General features: G+C 43.6%; 1 protein-coding gene across 1 annotated transcript; it reads right to left on the bottom strand.

The window, feature by feature from the left end:
• Positions 1-3,656: 3,656 nt before the first annotated feature.
• On the bottom strand, positions 3,657-17,212 carry SHROOM1 (shroom family member 1). The gene is made up of 6 exons (XM_033073512.1): positions 13,427-17,212; positions 12,651-12,721; positions 11,336-11,908; positions 10,801-10,951; positions 9,390-9,662; positions 3,657-6,143 (listed from the first exon to the last, which is right to left on the bottom strand). The coding sequence occupies exons 1-6, from the start codon at positions 16,154-16,156 to the stop codon at positions 5,889-5,891; spliced, it is 4,053 nt and encodes a 1,350-aa protein (XP_032929403.1). The 5' UTR covers positions 16,157-17,212; the 3' UTR covers positions 3,657-5,888.
• Between the last annotated feature and the right edge of the window lie 2,930 nt (positions 17,213-20,142).

The raw sequence follows: 20,142 nt of genomic DNA, 5'->3' as shown, positions 1-20,142 counted from the left end.
GATCATGGGAGTGTTTTCCTGCAAGAGGCTAAAGCTGACTGATTCTCTCTAATTCTCATTTTCAAGCCAGGATGTTTTCACAGGAGAGGAGGACTGGGTTCCCTCAGCACACTGGCCCGGGGCAGGGGCTGTGCTAAGGGCTGGGCATGCAGCCTTTGATTCCTTGGCCCAGCCCAGAACTGTGAGCTGCCCAAGACACGTCAAAGCTTATAGCAGGAAGGGTAAAAACCTAAAAACCTGAGCCTTCCCCTGGCTCTGCTCCTGCCCCCTGGAGAGGGCTTAGTGGTAGGGAAGGCTGGAGAATGGAAGGCACAGGTCCCAGATCTGGCATAGTAGCAGGACTCAGCAGCTTGGTGGTATTTTGCCTTGGTTACTAGCCTGCCCTCTCAACGTGTCTCAGTTTTCCTGCTATAAAATGTAGATAATCACCTTGGTCACTTCTTTAAAGCACACAGTCAGTACTGATATGCAAATTGAAATCAAGATAATGTTTTTAGACCTGTAGGCAGCATGAGCAGTGTCCTTCCCCCACCCTGTGAATGCACATTCAGTGGAGCGCCTACACAAATAAAACTAGCTCAGATTTTAGTTCAGCAGCACTAGGGATCAGGAAAGCTACTGACCCTGACTGAGTCTGCATACTAAGGCTAACTTGGTTTGTCTGTTCCTTAGCACATTTTGTTCAGTGGAGCATCAACTCAAAAACCTGCCCTGAAGAGCTCTGCAAACAAACCTTAAACCACAACTCTCACAAGGGGACAGACTTTGTCCTCCTGGATGTGGCTGTTTGAGCAGTGTGAGGCAGTCTGGTTGTGGTCAGGCTCACAGAGATTTTTGGCTGTTTCCATTCCCTTGTGAGTGCTACACAGACATGTAGACTATGAAAACCCAGCAAATGCTGCTCCTGCACTGCAGAGGAGTCTTAATGAGACTTCAGCTTCATCACAAACCTACAGTCCAGTGGAAGTGTCACAGTAACTGCAAAAGACCAATGGGAACTGCAGCCACCAGCTGGAGGTAGAGGGAGCATTTCTAGACAGTCCCCTAATTTCCCGTTGCTCATCTCTTGCTCCCTCTCTTCATGTTTCCACCATGACCTACATTCCTTGGATGTATTTGCCTCCTGATTTGCATATTAATCTGAATAAAATGGCAACATGGCAGTTTTTGCCCTTTCCAGTTTTTTGTACTATTGTGGGACTTCCCAAATTAAGAGTTATTAACAGGGACTTGGCTAGCATGTAGCATGGGCACAAACAGTGTGGTGTTTGTTTGCTGCAGGGAGAGAGCAGGAACAGAGCAGGACAACACAGATCAAAATCTCTGCATCCTAATGAAGAATATCTGTATTCCAGTTTCAAGGTTTATTTCAGTAATTTATAAGACAAAGCAAGTCATTAAGCACGTTGAGCCTTTATACTGTGTGTGTAACCTGGAACCAGGCAAAATAGATCCATACTGTTATTATTAGTACAGCTTTAGTACATCTTCCCTTTCTGTGAAGAGAAGATAGAGATGTGCATGATAAAAGTTATGCTGGCAGTGTTCAGCTTTCCCTTTCTTGCTTGAACTTCTGTCCCAGGTAGAGCATTACTCCCTTCACCTGAAAGGATGAGTTCTTGGCCAAATCCAAACCATCACTTCCCAAGAGGAAAATCATCCATCCCCATCACTTTGAGATCCTCCAGACAAGGTGAGAGACTCCAGCTGAGAAACACAGCAAGCATTGTGGAGTCACAGCTAACACAAACCAAATAACTGAATAGAGCATAATACCCAAATGCACAAGCCCTTGATGTGAGGTCATGGTATTGGGGTGCCAGGCCTTCCCTGATGTCCTCACCCACAGGCTCCTGAATGAGGCACATGGTCACACCAGTAAGATTCACCAGTATGGTCACAATAACAAACTGCAGCAGTACAGACAGACTTTCTCACCATGATTGTTGTATTTTCTTCCAGCACTCTCCCATGGTAGTTTTTCCTTTTGCAACAAAGAACTGCAGCTTCACTCCAGGCTGGGATAAGCTCTGGACCAGACCTCTCCAAGCAGCCACTGTGACATCAGGTAATGCTGACCCTGTGCTCAGCAGGGAGCAGCTGAAACCCAGAAAAGGGTCTTGCAGGCACTAGCCATGCTATCAGGAGCTGACACAAGGTAGGGATCTCTGGAGGGATTGTTTCACAAGTGGTTCCCTTTTGAGGCAGTTTGGGATGTTCTTGCTCTTCCACCATGAGCTGAGCCCATTAGAAAGACCTCACATAATTGGGTCTTTATTCAGATTTTTAGAAATGTCACTTATTCTCTAAATCAAGACTATCAGTGCAGCCCATATTCTCTGTGAATTTATCTATGAGATGACTCAGCTTCAAGACTCATGGTATTTTAGTCTCTGATAACCTTTAATGCCTCTCTTCATTTAACAGTGAAATTCAAATGCTGCTTCTTGAGAGCCTTTTGTGAACCCCAGAGATTGCATGATTCCTACAGGCTGATTATTCTTTAATGTCTATGTGGGCTCCCTCTAGGCACAGAAGATTAGTTTTGCAATGCTGCTCTGAGTTTATTTTTAAAAATTTATTCAGATGGTTGCCATGAATTCTCAAAGCAGAGAGAACTTATTAAACACAGCTCTCGCAAGCACCAAATAGATATTTTTGCAGAGTTCATTTGCATTAACTCCTGCAGCTCTCTGTTCCTTAGTTGGTTCCATATGTGAAAGTCCCCCAGCATAATGCCCCAGTGAAGAAAATGAGGCTGGGTTTTAAAACAAAATAATTAAATTCCTTCAATTTAGTGCCCAAAAGGCTGAAACAGCAGTTCCTGGTCCAGCAGTGAATCCCACACATTGCTGTGGATGTTAAATGAAGCTCTTAATTAACTACTGTGTCTAAAATCTCTCAGTTGTTGCCAGGACACTGCTGTCAGGCAGGATGCACTGCCACTAACCTCTCCCACACCTGCACCACAGGCTCGTGGTCGTGCCTTGGGCAATCCAAGTCATCTTCTTGTCCCAAAATCAGGCCCACCTGCTTCTGCCTAGCACAAAGAAACTATCCCAGCGTCTCCCCCCACGCCACTTGTGTGTGGGTGGCCAAGCGAGATGCAGAGATCGTTCCTGGAATCCCACCAGCACTGTCCTGGATGCAGCCGTCATGTATTCATACAGTCAGCTTCTCAAAGGGCTCCAATTACAATTCTCCATGGAGCTGGGCTCACATTAAGTTTTACCTGTGAAAGTGTCAGGCTGACAGGCAGCACAAGAGACTCCCGAGGCTGGGCAGTAGCGGGGATTTCCTGCTTACTCTCCCAGAGGGTCAGGTACCAAGCAGCTTCTTTATTCCTTGCATTTTCCCAGCTCCACAACCTGACTTGGTTTACACAACAAGTCGCCCAGCATGGGGTCGTTGCCACGGTGCAGAAGTCTCTCGAGGCTGATACTTTACCTGGCTTCAGTCCAGAGGTAACTCAGTGCCATTGCTGCAGAAGTCACAAGTCGAAGGCTGGTGAGTAATGGTATAAGCAGTAATTATATACAAGCACTGCACAGGATTTTATTTCCATAATCCCGTGGATCTGCTTCTCCAAGAAGACCACCAGTTACTGCTATTTAGAGTTCAAGTATTCTGATGGTAAAGGGTCAGAAAAAACTGTGGAGCAGTGTGGGACCACAGTGTTGTAAAATGAAGATGCTTGGAATTTCTGGCCACCTTGCCTTCTACACTGAATGACTTGAAGTTGGGAAAAAGCTGCCACGTGTTGGTATGAGGATGTAACTAGTGCTCTAAATATCAAACTTTCGGCAAAAAGCAATAGGATTCAAGAGCATGTGCTTAAACTATTTCTTGGCTTCAGTCTGTACTTTCAGAGGCCAGAGCTAACCAGAAGAGAAAGGGACACTTTACTATGTTGGTGAAGTATGTTGGTGTGCCAAGAATGCTGCACATGGCTGAAGTCCAGCATGAACTTTCACCATTACTGCCTAATAATTTTTAACAAATAATCGGTATCAAAGCTGAGACCCACCTAACAATCCAGGCCTGCTGGTGCTTTGAAAGGGTGTGTCTCTTCTTGCCTGCAGAGAGGTTCTGATGCCATCACTGTGTCCATTTTTCACTTTGCCTGGAATTTACAGTCTAACACTGTACCGAGGAGTTCTATTTTTTTTTAACAGAGTAAAAGTTATTTTTAATTATTGCTCTTTGAAGTATACATGCAAGTGCCAGTTGTGGAAGGGGTAACAATCTCCCCATAGCACAACACCCTGAAACGATAAGCTAAACAAGGCAGACCCAATTTTCTCTTTAAAAGCAAGCATTAGCTTCAATTACAAAACACCTATTTCCAATTAGGTGTTTTTCCCTCAACTAGGAATAATAAGAATAAAGCGCACCTTCAAGTCACGCTTCTCAAATCATACAAACAGCTCATTTAACTTTGCTTGTGTTTTATAAATTCTCTGCTGACTCCATTAACATTGCTTCAGTTATTTTAAAGACCATTTTCAAAAGGCAGCTTTCAGATTTATGTATTAAAAGCCGGTATTTATGGTCTTCTGAGAACCACTGTGCAGGATCTACAGTGTCTGACCATTTTCCCATATTAAGACAACCAGAGTACACTAGGCAGCTTGGTCACTGTGCTCCCAGAGTTCTTGTGCTAGTGACATGCAATTCCAAAGAAGATTCTTCAGAAGCAGGACAGCTTCTCTCAGTGGTGGTGGTACTTACTGTAGCCAAGACACACACCACTAGTAAAACATTTCTTGGTAAAGCCCAGGATCATGGCACAATGAACACCTTTTTTGGCTGTGGAAGAAACCTGAGTTTAATTAGTGGCTGCCTTATTCATGGCCTAGGTACGTAGTTTAGGCCGCATATTGTTCTCACTGAATTCTTGCAAACAAAGCACACTGAAATTTTAAATACAGCAACATCACTGGTTTACACTTAATGCAAACACTGGCTTAAGAGATTCTTGCCAAAGGATTTATATAAAGTCTCATTGAAACAGAGTAATCTCTTCCAGGTTCCTCCTGGTCCAGTCTGCAGCAGAGCTTTTCCTCCCATGACCAGGCTTTTTGTGCATGCTGACAATTAAAAACTACCTAAAAACAACCCCCTGAAGGTGCTGCTTGAAAAATAAATTCTTCAAAAACACAGGAAAGACTTTGCAAATGACTGTGCAGGAGTGAGCTCAGAATTTATGATTCCCCAAACTGTTCATTTATACTGGCTACATCACTGATTGGCCCTTTGATGTCAATGAAGAGTAGCCTTTTTCTGATCTCCTCTGAACAGCCTGCCAGGATTTACACAGAGCCAGGAAAGACTCATGGGTGGCAACTCTCAAGAAAGGAAGTAATTATTTTCTTTCATTACAATGTATTTTTACCGTGTCACACATATAAAGAGTAGAAACAAATGCAGGAGTTTCACTGAAATGGTCTATAACATTTGCTATGGTTTTGTGCAATCACCATTTCAAATCTGAACACCCACATAATTTTTCATTTCAAACGCTCAACCCACCCACAAGAGGCAAATATTTGTACGTTTTTTTATTGAGATGATGTAAATCTGGAAACAGATGGACAGACAAGAAGAAGGGGAAATACACTTTCAGTTAATAGGAACAATGAATCCTATCAATCAAGTCCACAAGGCAGTTTGCTACACACTGTGAGATGCTGTCAGTGCGCCCTGTCCAAGTGGAGGGCATGTCCAGAGTGTGCCTAGAGCATCCCAGAGCATCTAAACCCTTGTCAATGCTGTGGCACAAACAAGATTGGAAGAATCCACGAAACAGCCCTGTGATGAGACTACCTGTAGATTTCCAGGGAAACATCACATATAGCATATAAAAATGTCTGGCCTGGTGGTGGGTGTTAGATGGAGATGCTTTGGTCAAGATTTTCTAATTGTTCTTTGAAAAATTTAATCTGCTCTTCGAGATCCTTCTGTTCAATCAGCAAGGAGGTCTTGACTTGAACAAAGTGTTGATAGTCCTGGAGCTGCTGCTCTGTCATGTATTTGGCAAGGATTCCAGAGACCACACGTTCTCTCCGGTCCAGATTCTCCTTCAGGTCTTTTGCATCTTCCCGCTGTTGACACAAGAGCTTGTACCGTTCATTCAGCGATTGCTAATGGAATCACAAAACAAAGCAGCACACCATGAGAACCCATCATTCCTGACAGACTCTATTTCTTCATTTGGAAGCTGCAGTCGGTTTAATTTAATTACTTCCTCTTGTGGGCTTTGTGTTCCGCCTGAGTTTTTTCTCAATTCAATTACACATTCTTGTGGCTTGTAAGGTAAAGACATAGTAAATGCCATCAAGGCTCGCTTCTCCTATGCTGCCCTCATGAAAAAAATCAATATACTTAACATTCTGGTAATTTTGAAGTATCCTGTAACAATCTTCATTCAATTAGAAGCTCTTTAAGGCACATATCTTTGTGCCTTTGTGTGTTGCATGTGGCCAGAGTGTCACTGTTATATTAAAAAGATAGAGTGGCTTCTATTAAAAGATGATTTTTTGACTTTTATTTTATATACCTTTTATATAGCTTTTATATATCCTCAGTACTCTTAGCATGCATATTTGTAATTTCTTAACTCTGATAATTTAGCATAGTCCTAGTATTCTTTTAAGCCAAGAGACCAAACACCCTAGAGGCCTTGCAGTTGGAGGCCAGAAAGCTCTATGCTGTCTTAAGAAACCAAAGCCCCCTCTAGAAAATACCCTGTAAACTAAGATTTCGCCCATCCAGGGGGGAAATTTCTCAGGATGGGGGGAGATCACGCCATTCATCCAAGCCTCTCACTGGGGCATCTTTGTTAGACATGCTAATTTGTAAGGCCTATGAATTGTATATGTAATCTATTGTATGTGTGCATTTTGGCACGTTCCACCTTAGCAAAGTGGTTCACCATAAAGATACTTATTAAATACCAAGGTAAAAACCCTTTATCCCTTAACTGTGTCTGGCTCTCAATTTTTTAAGACCATGAAAAGGCATTAGTGTGATAAAATAACTGTGACGCAGGTAGTAACTCTTCATCAAAAGTTTTTTTAAAGAGTTGGGCTTTGCTTGTTCTACAGGATTATTATACCTTTCACCTTCAGCTAATTCTCATTCAGCTGTAATAATTTTCATAGGAATTGCACTGCTGGAAAATGTCCTGCTTCAGGACAGTGTCCATAAACAGAGCACAGAGCAATGGTCACTACGGACACCCTAAAAATGGAGTCAAAGATTGAGACTGCTGGTTTTGCTGACATGAGGGCAAATGCAGTTAGTGGGAAATGGTTGTTAAAAATGTTGGCACTTAACCAAGTCTTTATTAGACATTTTATTCAAATATTTGAATAAATTATTTAAATATGTTTCCTATGAATGGTGTGAATGTTATACTAGAGAAACAACACCCTCCCTGCCTACCATAAAGCAAAAGTATTTAAAATTACAGTAATTTCACAATTATAAACTGCATCTGATTATAAGCTGCACTTCTGGGTGTCAGCAATTTTTTGTTCTTTGTCCATATATAAACCACACCAGATTATAAGCTGCACTTTCATTCGCAGCGAGGACCCGCATGCAACAGACGAATTAGTAACAATCGCGCGACTGCGAGGTTTACTGGCAGGTGCTCAATTTGCAAACATTTTTTACGGATCGGGGTAGCCTTTAAACGCAGCCTAAAAACTAAAAAAAATATGAAGAAAAATCACTCACTTTGATTAAACCTACCGGCTCTGCTGTCACCCAGGTGAGGGCGCGGCCCAGGGAAGCGAGGGCAGCAGGGCTGGGCAGGCTGGGGACCTGCTGCCCCAGGCTGTTGGAGGCGGCGGGGGCCGCAGGCGGGAAAGTTTCCTGGCGAGCGACAGAGCCCCCCCGAGCACTGCACCGACCCGCCCCAGTGCTGGGGTGGCCCTGGCACCGGGCAGGCCCTGCTGCTCGCCGGCCGGGCCGGTGCCCTGCCCTGGGTGCTGCACAGCAGCGGGCAGGAGTACAGAGCGCGGGCCTGCCAGTGTCGGGGGTGCAAGCCCAGCGGAGCCGCCCAGAGAGGCCCCGTGGGTGGAGGTGCTGCTGCTCGGCTGCTGCTCCATGCACTGTGCAGCAGTGGGCAGGAGTGTGAGCCCAGGCCCGCCGGTGTCTGTGGCTGCACCGTGTGCGTGGGGTGAATGCAGCACCACGCCAGGGGCTGTGAGCCCGGTGGAGCCGCAGCGGGCAGGGCTGCGAGGCCTCGGTGTTCCTGCAGGGCTGCACGGACCTGGGCGCGGGCCGGGTGGGGGCATGGCAGGTGGTGCGAGGGATGGCGGGGTCAGCGGGGCTCCGCGGCTGCCAGGGCTCTGTGGCTCTTGCAGCTCGCACTTCCAGGTTGGCAAATTTCTGAACTTTGTTCATATATTGGCCGCTCTGGATTATAAGGTGCACTTCCGGGTTCAGACCAAAATTTTACTCAAAATGGTGCATCTTATATTAGTGAAATTACACATTGCACAACTGAAATTGCATTAACACAACTGACATTTTGGAAGAGGTGAATCCTGGCTGTCCATGTTGCGCTGCATGGAAGGACTTTTTTAGTGCTATTCTGTGTGTGAGCTATGATGAACCTCCAGAGATACAGGTCAGCAGAAACATAGCTCCAGAAAACTGCAGTTATTCTAACTCTATGTTTTTCCAGTTTCCAAAAGAGAGATAAGAGCAGGTATTGTTTTAATAAAAACATGTCCATGAACAATAAGGACAGCAGGGAAACCTAATTCCTGGGATAAATTTGGCTTTTCTTCTTCAGAAAAAAGGACACTTTCTACGAGTTGAAATTATTTCCTGGTGACATGAGACAACGCCTCATTTTTTCCATCAAAGCTGGATAGTTGAGTTAAACTACAGTGAGTTTTATCTCACATTATGACCACACCTTCCTGCTTGCTAGGACAAACTAATTTAGTGAAATATTATTTCAAAGGCAATAATTAATGCAATGAAATTACCAGTGGAGAAATAAACCCACAAAAAGCCTGTGAATCACAGGTTTGGAGCTACTCCCCAGGAAGCAGCCCAAGGGTCCAAAGGCTACCCCTTTGGCTTGGAGCCTCTCAAGGTTTTGCTATTGGACCCCACCACCCAGCTGCAGGCTCACTCTTGCACTCCTGTGCTCCAGCACAGTACCCCAGTCCTCACCAGAAATCTGCTCTGCTCTGCTTCAGCTGTGGGGACACAGCCCCTCCTGGGACATAAACACTGCCTGGGCAATGGCTGGTTGGGATAATGTACAACTAATAAGCTAAACAAGCTGTCAGACAAATGAGCTGAGCATAGCTGCACCCGGAAAGAAGTGAACCAAACAAATTCAACCCCTTTGTGTCACTCACCTTCTCCTCAGCCTCTGTATTGCCATCCATCCTGCTCATGGCATTCTGGACTCGTGCGAGGCGGCTGGACAAGCAGAGCAAGAGGCTCACCACCTTCTCCAGGTCTCCAATGAACATCATGTAGCGGTCAAATTCACTGGGCTTGCAGAGGTCCCGTACCATGACCTCTAGCTCCTCACCCCACTTGGCACATTCCCTGACTTCCAAGAGAACCAGGTCCTGTTCCTCCCACAGTGCCTGCAGCCTGGACTGGAGACTGGCCATGAGTTCCAGCTGCAAAAAAAAAAAAATAATAATCACAGAAACTGTTATTGCCAAAGAAAATCCATATCAGTTCTAGAGAATGGATTTTCTTCACATTGTCTTTGCTAAATTTTTGACTTTCAAAATAATTTTAAGCTACAAAAAGAAAAAAGGGGGGGAGTGGAAAAAGCGGGCAATATTTTCTAAGCTGTACTTAACTCTCAAACTCTGAAAAACAAATTACTGGTAATCACCTTAGCTGGTGATACATTCTCTGGCTCAGAGAGCTTCCAATCAGTCAGAAGGGAACTGCACTAGAGAGTACAACATGATTACACAGAGTTGCTGTTCTAAGACATGAGCATGACATCCCAGCTCTGTACAAAGCTTTAGAAGAACTGATTGGAATTTCACTTATCATATGACAGAAAAAGTCAGTTCCATGGCAATTTAGGCAGGCCACAGTGCCTAGGTAGAAAAGTAATCAGAGGAGGCTGTTTCATAGGCAAATTATATGGATAAAGGCCTCAAGACTTGAGCGGAAGTACACCGTCAGCTTCTTTGGAAGTTGGCCAATGCCACCATAAACAGGAGTAGCAGTAAGATGGTAATGTACATAGCAGGAGGAGCTTCAGGAAGGCAGGTTGTCATTACCTGAGATGGAGCATGGCCAGGGTAAAAAGCCCACCTAACTCTGCAAAACTACATATCATCCTTCCAAGCTCCTTACTTCTATTACTGTCCAGCTATGTCCCCCATTCTCTCCATGTATGGAATTAATTGGACACTGGAACATGCAGAAGCTGCTGCCAACTCTCAGAGTAAAGAATATTTCTTATTTAGGCTGCCAGTTCTAATTTATTTTACAGATTTTGAGATTACATTTGAGTATTAAATTGGGAATTTGCTGCTGTTGCTGCACAGGAGCTGGCTGTGAACAGAAACCTTAATGATGATAGATGAGAGATCTGAGTCAAGTCAGGCGGGAAAATACTACCATTTTATGATCAATATGCCAATTTGCCAGGACTTTGACTACTGGCAAAACTTGATTCAGTTACTTGTGAAATATTATTGGGATATAAATATCCATAGTAATAATGACATTAATAAGAATTTCTTTGTCATGATAGAGAAACAGTGGTTCCTGTGATAGTCATCTTCATACTTTCTTAGATGTGATGTCATCTAGCTCATTTGTGCTGTCTCTGTTCCTCCTCAGGACTTGGCTTCCCATAGAGGCAGGATCCTTGCTTCTTTGCTTGGTTTCTTGTTCAGACTTCGGACATTCTTCTGGCCCATCTCCATGACTTTTCCTGCTATTGGAACAGAAAATAAATACTTGTAGCAAACACACACAGTTTTCTTCACAGTTTTCTTCTTCATGGTTTTATCCATCTTGTCTTCAAGATCACTTTCCTCTCTTCTCACCATAGATCTTCCAATATTTTAGAATCTATAGAGCAAAAGATTTGCAGCCTAGGTCTGTCACAGTCCCTTTAATAAGAAACCACAGAACCACTTTTCTTCCATCATATACACTTAGCCTCAGACATTTCTTGGTATGTAAATCAGAATGCTGTACGTTTTTCTAATGAAACAAAAATAAAACAGCGTGCTCAAGTTCATCTTACTACCAGTATGTACAGTATCTATACATCAAAATAGACCAAAGTGCTAGATAATTTATTTTTTCTACTTACTCATTCTCCTGCACATTCTGTACCTTTCCCCTTTTCCTGCGTGATTTATCCAGCATGGAAATGTTAAGAGGAAATAAACCCTCCATCAAGTCCAAAGCAGTTTTTCTAAGGGGATGAGGCATGAGAATGTTCACCAGAGAACTATCTTTGGCAATGATCTCCATAACAAGATCTTGGTGTTGCTGGTCCTGAGAAGACTGCAGCCTACTTTTGGGCAGGTGTGTCTCTCTCTCCAGGGGAACATCAGCACGGTTGCTGTGCATGGATGTCTCCTGGGTAAGTAAACCTTTGGCTGGATTTTTGTCTCCTTGTTGAGGCTGAGCCGATGCTGTGTGGAGATGCATTCCCTGCTTTGGAGAAGGTGCAGGCTGCTGCTGCTCTGGATGTTTGAGTGAAGCATTCCCACTCAGAGTTCTGCATTCCTCTTCCACTTGAGTGCTCTCCTTGCTTCCACTTGTTGGGACAGGAATAGAAGTTTCAGAAGTCTGCTCCTTTTTATCCTGGCCACACACGTGTCCAGTTATGTCATTACATTCATGACTCTTGGATCTATCTTTATCAGGATCATAGAAGCTGTAAGGAAGAACACAGATGCTTTTATTTGAGACATTCCCTCTATAACAGGTATTCTTGCAGGCTGTTTAAGAGCTATGATCAAATGTTTCTGATGTTATGGTTCTGTCTGGAACTTTCAGTTAACTTTTATGCTAACCTGTTAAACTAGGACATTTATGAAAAAATTTATTTTTTTCCCATAAGCCATTCAAGTCTCCAGGAAGCACTGGGATATTTTTAAAAGAGTGGAAATTCTTTTACTACGAAAGAGTGACCATCACTGCCTTGTTGAGACAGTGTTCAGATGTTTATCACCCTAGATGCTCCTCAAACCATCTAAGCAATTATGGAGAGTTAAAACACAAACTTCCTAGTTACTGGTGTGTAAACTGGACAGTTTTGGGTTTTTTCCTTTAAAAAAACAAACCAAAATCCCCTATTGCACCAGTCCTGATCACACACATTTTCCAGGACTGGGCATATCCGAGCTGTTGGAAATGCTGTTTTTTCCAGAGCTCAGATGAGGGAGCTGTGATCCCAGAGATCTGATGGAGCTCGGCTGAGCAGCGGCAGCTGCTCGGGGTACCTGGCACTTCCCCCTTCATGCAGTAGAAACGATTTTAAAGACTGACCCAGATAGTATGGGGTGAATATTCCCATATGGACAACGAAGGATCCCAAGAGAGAAGGAGGGGAGCAGCGCTGGAGGTCCCACGCTTGGGACATCGGCTGTACCCAGGCACAGCTTCCACAGCCTTACCTGGAGGTGCCGGGGCAGCTCCCACAGCGCCGGCGCGGTGCTGCTGCACCTCCGGCACGTTTGCACGTGTCCTGGAAGGGAAAACAGCACACTGAGGCAATCAGCATTTTAGGCGAGACAGCTGCTTAATTTTACTCCCATACTCAGAAAGGGAAACTGATGGTATATCTCCAAGCAGGTTCACGGAGGTTTGTGCTTTTTTGTTAGTTTGTGGTTTGTTTTGTTGGGTGGTTTTGTTGTTGCTTTTTCTAGGGGGAAAGGTTTGGGTTTTGTTCATTGTTTTTTTATTTAATCTTTGGGGGTGTTTTTGTCTACCTCTTTTTCATTAATTAAATTGCTATTATGCTCTTCCTAGGTAGCATCCATTTGTTTTCCCCCCTAGAAAACAAAAGAACAGCTGTCAACAAAAGATACCTCTCCTTTCAAAACAATTCAGCATTGGTGGGAGTTTATCAGTCTCTTCAGTAGGGTAAATTTAGTGGTATGTTAAATTATTTATTTTTTGGCCCTTTATCTTCTTTATTCTCCTCAACAGTATTGACAGCTACTGTCTCTCAAATTCAGGAGCCAAAAAAAGTTGGTCATTTATGAAATTCCTATTTCATAAATGGTCTCTATCTTCCTATAATGATATTTTTTGGGATAGGGCTCTAATGAAGTTGCTGTCATTAACAATAATGACTGCTGGAGCACAAACAGCCTCCTCCTGCCTACAACATGTGTTCTCTGCAAATGCGTCTTCCAGGTACCAGAGACCCTCTTGACTTTCTTTATGCTCCCTTTAGGTACTGGTTTCTTACCTGTGTAGAAGAAGGAGTGGATTTTGGTCTCTCAGGAGCTCTCCCAGATGCAGAACCACCTGCCTGAAGGACACTTTCAGTTGATGGACACTTGCTGGTACAGCTCTCGTCCTCTTCATTGGGATTGCACCTGCTGGTCGCTTTCAGTGGAGGGGCAAAAGGCGAAAGAGGAGAAATATCTGGTGATTTTTGTTCAGAGAGAAGTTGGCAGAAAACCTTTTGCATCTTCCTGCTTCCATTTGGGTTGGAAATCTGGCCATAAGGCCCTTTGGGATCTGACAGCCTCTTCTGCAGGGGTGGCTTATGCAGTGGGAGGTGTTGTGAACCACCTGGTCTTTGAGTGGTCTTTCGTTCCATGTATTCAATCAGTGCACTGTGCTGGATTTGTTTCAGCTCTGTCCTGGAGACACTTGAACTGGAAAATGCCAGACCCCTTCTCCTGGATGCCATTGTATCTTGCTCAGTGATTTCAGCCCTAACTTGACTCCATGATACTTCCTTATCCATTAGGTGATGGAGCTTCTCAGGCTCAGAGTAGCACAGTTTATTTTGCTCTTGGGTGACCCTTTTCCTTCCCCCTGCTTGATCTTTTTGTGGCCTTTGTATTTCTTCATTTCTACTGAAACTTTCCAAGGATTCTAGACGAGAAGGGGAGCAAGGAGCAGGTTTGGCATCCTTGCTTGCACTGGATAATGAGAAAGACCAAAGGCGTTCAACTGATGGCCGTTTAGAGGATTTCTGTCTCAGTCTGACAGGCAAACTCATCTGTAAGTCTTTTCTTTTAAAGGAGGTTTCTTTGAGAACCTTTTTCTGAGCCACTTTAAGTTTCTCTATATAGTCATTCTGAAAACTCTCTTCTGTGAATGGTGCAGGACTCCTAAAAATGAGATCTTTTTTCTGGAGCAGGAGATCATCAGCACTGTGCTGATGTTGGTGGCTGCTTCTCTGAAGCTGATGGTCTTCTCTTTGTATTTCCAGACACTGTGCTGAGGCACCATAGCTCCTTGATGGAATTTCCTTTGCTGAGCTCCTTGAGTCCTTGTTGGGGTGTCGTACACTGGTGGTTTTCCCTGCAGAAAGATAGTAAAGCATGGGAGTTGCCTGCCTGGTTATTTGTTCACCAGCATGGTCCTCCCGAAGCTGTCTTAAGAGCTGTGTTTGAAATACAGGCTGGTGTTTCTGAACAAGAGGTTTCTCTTGTTCCAGACACATGCTGAGGTCAGGACAGCTGTTGTTACCCTGGTTTTCTTTCTGGACTTCACGTAATGACTGAGATGTGGAATCTTCCATTGGTCTGAAAAAAGCCATTTGGCTTGTGCCATCACAGCACTGCTTCCTTCCCTCATCCAACTCCTCACACTGAGAGTGCTCCACTTCCATAACATTATAGCTGCAGGGCACTGGTGATCTCTGCACTTTGTTTTGCTGGTTTGGGACTGGTTCTCTAATAGTGCTCATAATTTTTCCTTCAGAATCATAGCACTGATTTTTGCCTGCATAACTGTTCAGCTTTCTGGGAGCATTTTTATTTAGAAGAGCATTCTCCATATATTTTAATTCCAAACTGTCCCCAAACATATCCTGATTCATGTGTGAATGCCATTCAGCATGGAGTGGGCCCTGAGCACAGGGCAAGGACTCTTTCCTCTGGCTGGGTCCTGGCACAGTGCTTGGCAGAGCTTCCTCTCTGGCACTTGGCTTGCACACACTCCTGGGACACTGTTTGACTTCCTGTGTATCATTAACAGCGTTGGGGTTGGCATGTGCTTGGTGATAGGATTTGGAGTTTGTCTCTTTGGAAATTTTATTAGCATGACCTGAATTATAAGCTGAAAGTATTTTGGGGACATTTGCCACAGAGTCGGTCTTTAAATATTCTTGAAAAATGAATGAAGTAGGTCTGCTGAAAATGTGTGGATTGCTTCTCTTTGTAGGTTGTTGTGATGGACTCCACTCTCCATTTTCCTCTGTCTTTAATGCCTGAACTTTTGACACCTTATTTGTAAAATGAGAAGAAAGGCCCTTGTTTTCCAGAGTCTTTTCTCTATTAGGCCCTATACCTGGCTCTGTATCTGCATCCCAGTGTTGACTCCATGGTACATCCCTGTCTGCTAGCTGGCTGTCCTGCACACCAGGAGCTGTCTGCACACTACACTCAGTGTGCCCTGCAGAGCCTCGTCTCTCTCTTGACTTTTCCAAGTCTCTATAAGTGATGTTATAGTGACAACTGTTGAGTCGTGTGGGAGGGGACAGTGGAGGTGCTGCCAGGGCTGGAGATTCCTGATTTGAAGTCCTTTGGGTAGGAGCAATTCCACAGCGATCTGTGAGACTGGTGCTATGAGAGCTGGGGGTGCTCAGGTCTGGTGCCTTGTATGACTGGGCGGATCTGAGGTCAGAGTGTGCAGCACTGAGATGATACATTCCTGTTACATGTTCCAAGTCTGTGTATGGGACCTGCTCTGGCAGCACACAGTTTTCACCATGGCATGATGGTGTGAGGTACCCTGGAATATTTGATCCTCCTGAGAAAGAGCTGTAAGCAGAGTCTGCCTTTCCAGGGAGGTGCAAGAGATGGTCCATGCTGCTGATTGACTTCACTGACAAAAGATGATCATTTTCAGGAGACGTCACAGGCTCTACCAGCTTCCCAGTTCTGCCACCTTGCCTGTGAGTCCATCTTTCTATCTCATTCCCAGTTGAAGTCATGTTGTAGTATTTCCAGAAATCCAAGTCTGATTAAAAGTCCACAACGGAGTTGTTAGAAATGAATATTTTTCTCTAAGTTACATTCCAATAATATCTAGAGGATCCTAAAAAGAAAGAGAAATGTGTGAAAAAGGCTCAGTGGGAGGATTCTCATAGCACATCTTGGAAAACCTTTCACAGAGTCCTAAAAAAGGTGGCTTGAGACTGACAGGGCACCATGACGGGACATTCTGCAGTCACTCCCAAGTCACAGATTTTAAAAGATGGCCAAATATTTATGGTTGCAGCTCAGAACTCCCCTGCAAATGGACTAGGAAAAAGCACCAGCATAGAGGTCATATATGACAAATACACAGTTTTGCAGAGTCTGGAAAACAGCCTGTGTTTATCAGCAGAACTTGACAATTCCTCTCTGATTGCTGTGCATGATGCCCATAGGTTTAGTTCAAGAAATGCATCTCCACAATCAGCAGCCCAATGGACCAAGAGAAGACAAGCAGGAGATTCTTACACCAACAGCATGACCCTCTCAGCCAACTCTGCCAGCTTCAAACCCCCTGATGTGCTCCCAGGCACGAACCTGGCACCAGAGTGGTGCTAACCAGCAACCTTGTTCAGCAATTCTCATTTAAACCAGCTCTAGAAACTGATTAATCAGTTAAAAAAAGTAAACACTCTTGAAAAGCTTCATTAACAAGCTGCTCCACTAAAAGGCCTTCTGAGGAGACAAAAACTGTGTTCAGATCCCTTCAGAATATTACATGTCTGATTTATTCATAAAGGTTGAACTCACCAGACACTAATCTGCCATTCCCAATATCATGTTTCTGTGGTGGGACCTCAAAAAGCTGGCAGAAAGAGAGGCTTCAGGAGGTTGTTTCTCTTTCATTAAAAAAAAAATATCACATTTCTGCCTTGTTTCAAAGACAGTCCTGGTATCATTCATTTTGAGCCAAAGGAAGAGATGGATAGGATCCAAAATATACAAGTTGATCTATAAATGAAACTTGGACTGTAGGGCACACTAAATAAATTAACTAGTTTCTGGGAAATGAAAACAGCCTAACATCACAAAGTGGTGATTTGCCTGCTGCTTTTTTTTGTTTGGTTGGGTTTTTTTTGTTGTGTTTTTTTGGGTGTTTGTTTTTTTAACATTTCAGTAAGAAACCAACTGAAGGATGTTTGGAGTCCTCTCCCTCTTTACAGATGATTTAAAACACAGTTGTGAAATCTTTCTTCCCATGAATAACAGTGTCACAAAGGAAATAGGTAGCATCAGTGGCTGGCGATGCCATTCACCATCCTTTTCACCATGATGTATTGAGGAATTTAAAGAAATAAAAACCTTAGATACTTGGTGAAAGGAAAACCTTGGATTTTCTGAAACCACTGAGGAAAAAAAGCAGTTGAATGATTGCAATGACACTAACTGCAGACTGGGAGGGTACCACTGTGTATCACACTGCAGTTACATTTCCTAGTGAAACAGAGTGTCCTGGAAGTCTGACCCATGGCAGTGAGCTCTGGGTCTCACAGAGCTGGGAGAACTCAGCGGTACTTGGAGGTGCTGTGTGAGTACAGGATCAAACCCCACAGGAGCCACATTCCACAAGAGATCCAGAAGGCAGATTGCTCTGTCATTCTTATCTCCCTTGTTTTAATTACATTTTTCCCAGTGGAACTTCTCCAAGCAGCTCTTACTGATGATGCCATATATAGACCGAGCCAAGTCTTTGTCTGGCATGTGCTGGCACAGTTCCATGGAAGTTAATGGAGCCACCCTGATTTACAATGAGAATTTAGCTGTAACTATTTGCAGCAATGTGTAGAATCCAAATAACTGTTAGGATTTAGTTCACGTCTATCAAGAGAAGTACTGTTCTGGTTTCCTATACCAGTCATTCCCAAGATCTCTTTTCCCCCATTGTTTCAAGCTCCTTGTTGGGATTTACAGTGAAGTTGGAAATACAGAGAAGGATTTTTGACAGGTTTTTATGATGATACCAGAAGTAACAGGAAATATAATTTCAGTATCTTAGAAGACTCAGGTAAGAACCTCTGAAACATACCTTAGGGAAAACTTGTCTTATTTCTTTTGAAGAGGGTCTTTCCTAAACTCTGGCATTGAGATTATCTCAATGTGTTCAAAGAACTATGTGGAAGCTACTCTCTCTTTCCCATGTAAGAGAAAATAATTAATGTAATTAAAACTCAACTGACATGAACAATGACATTATTGTTCTCAGTGGGGAGATGGTAGAACTCCCTTATGGACCGTGCTGTCTCTGGGGCTCAGATATATTCTGGCAAGGCTGGAATACAATGTGCCATTCCAGACTGGCTTGCAATTCTTGCATTGTAAACCACTGAAAGCAAGAAGAAAAATGTTAAAGTAAAATATATCAGAACAAAACCACTGAAAGATGAAGGGAAGTGCATTAACAGCATAGGAATACAGGAAAGTATATTCACTCCATGGCCAAGGAAGAAATAAAGCCACTACCAAGCTATTAAGTTCCAAAGTTGTTTGCTTGATGTTTTTTGATGTTAGAAACAGAGGTTAACTTAACTTCATCCACATCAACCTGTTCTGTTCTAGGGAAAGGTGATTTGCAACCAACTCAGTATGTCAAAGCCTCATGTCTGGCAAATTAACTCTGATTTAAAAGAAATCAGATAAAACCTAGTGACTCCAGACCACAGTGAATAACTGTCAGTGAACCAGTCAGTGAACAACTTACCTGTGTTATAAGGGCAAGATTTATTATAATTACAGTTAGGTCTTGTTTGACCTCATTTAGAGTCTGCTAGGAGCCATAATTGATCTGTAACTCACCTGCACTTACACACAATGCTTGCTCAAGTAAATCATCACCCATCAGAAACACAGGCATTCTCTCTATCTCTCTGGTTTGCCCTCAACAACCCAGGAAAAACAGCTCATGGCACATAACACAGTCTGCAATAATTTGTGTGCTTGTGGAGTTCCCTTGAAGTGACCAACACAATTTTCCATCACAGAAGCAAGAATGAGAATTTTCCTTAATAAACACAAGTACAGTTCAAACTTTCCTAGCTTTCTTTTTGTGTCCTTTTTATATAAATGGCTACATGAAAATAAAGGGGAAACCCACAGCTGTTAATCTGGATCTAACCACAGTACACAAGTGCTCTCCAGAAGAGAACAAGTGTGCAAAACACAAAGCAAACACCTTGACCAACCTACCAATATTATGTCATGTCCAAATTTGTGAATGACCTGTTCCTTATCAAAGGGTAAACACTGGATGTAAATATTAGCTGAAATTCTTCAGATTCCAATCTGTTTCACAGTCTGCAGCACCTGACCCACTTGCTCCCCACACCATGAGATCTCACTGATATCAGATCACCTGAGAGACTCTTGCTTTAGCAGGTGATCCTCCTGGCTTCCCCAGGGCAACCTAGGGAGGCGAGAATCCTGGGGAAGTCAGGTGCAGTCTCTGGCATCCCAGAAACCTTCAGCAGGTCATCAGCTGGTGATCTAGCACAGGTTCCCAGTTCTCCATCCAGGTCTTCCTGAACAGAAACCCATGCCCCTGCACAACATGGATGCACTCTCAGTGACCCTACCTCTGAGATATGAGATGTCTGGAAATAAGAGCTGCTTCTTTGAACAGACTCTGAAATATCCAGAAACTCCAGACAAATGTCCGATGTCTTCAAATTCCATTGCTTTGACATGACTATTGAAAGGTTAGAGACATGGAAGGACTCCACATCCAGGACAGTGTGGCTGGCATTACCTTTGTGCCCAGCATCTCTGAAAGTCACTATTCTCTCTTTCTCAGCCTTTTCTTTTTAATGGATACTCTCTCTTTGTTATTATGTGTTTCTAGCCTATAATCAACAATTTTATCCCCCTGGACTTTCAACTTTAGGTTTCAAACAGGAAGGCAAACATAGCAGAAAATACTGCCTTTGGTTGACTGAAAAAACACACTTTC

The sequence above is a fragment of the Catharus ustulatus genome, chromosome 15 (genome assembly GCF_009819885.2).
Source record: "Catharus ustulatus isolate bCatUst1 chromosome 15, bCatUst1.pri.v2, whole genome shotgun sequence".
Taxonomy (NCBI): Eukaryota; Metazoa; Chordata; class Aves; order Passeriformes; family Turdidae; genus Catharus; species Catharus ustulatus.
Note: the sequence above shows the minus strand (reverse complement) of the source record. Positions and strands in the feature narration are given on the sequence as shown.

What these genes read in the sequence shown, in the direction of transcription:
- SHROOM1 (XM_033073512.1), bottom strand. Translation starts at nt 16,156, where the DNA reads ATGACTTCAACTGGGAATGAGATAGAAAGATGGACTCACAGGCAAGGT. An exon ending in GAAACCAGTACCTAAAGGGA is followed by an intron (nt 12,722 to 13,426) that starts GCATAAAGAAAG and finishes TTTCCCTTCCAG; the next exon opens with GACACGTGCAAACGTGCCGG. An exon ending in ATACAGAGGCTGAGGAGAAG is followed by an intron (nt 6,144 to 9,389) that starts GTGAGTGACACA and finishes TGATTCCATTAG; the next exon opens with CAATCGCTGAATGAACGGTA.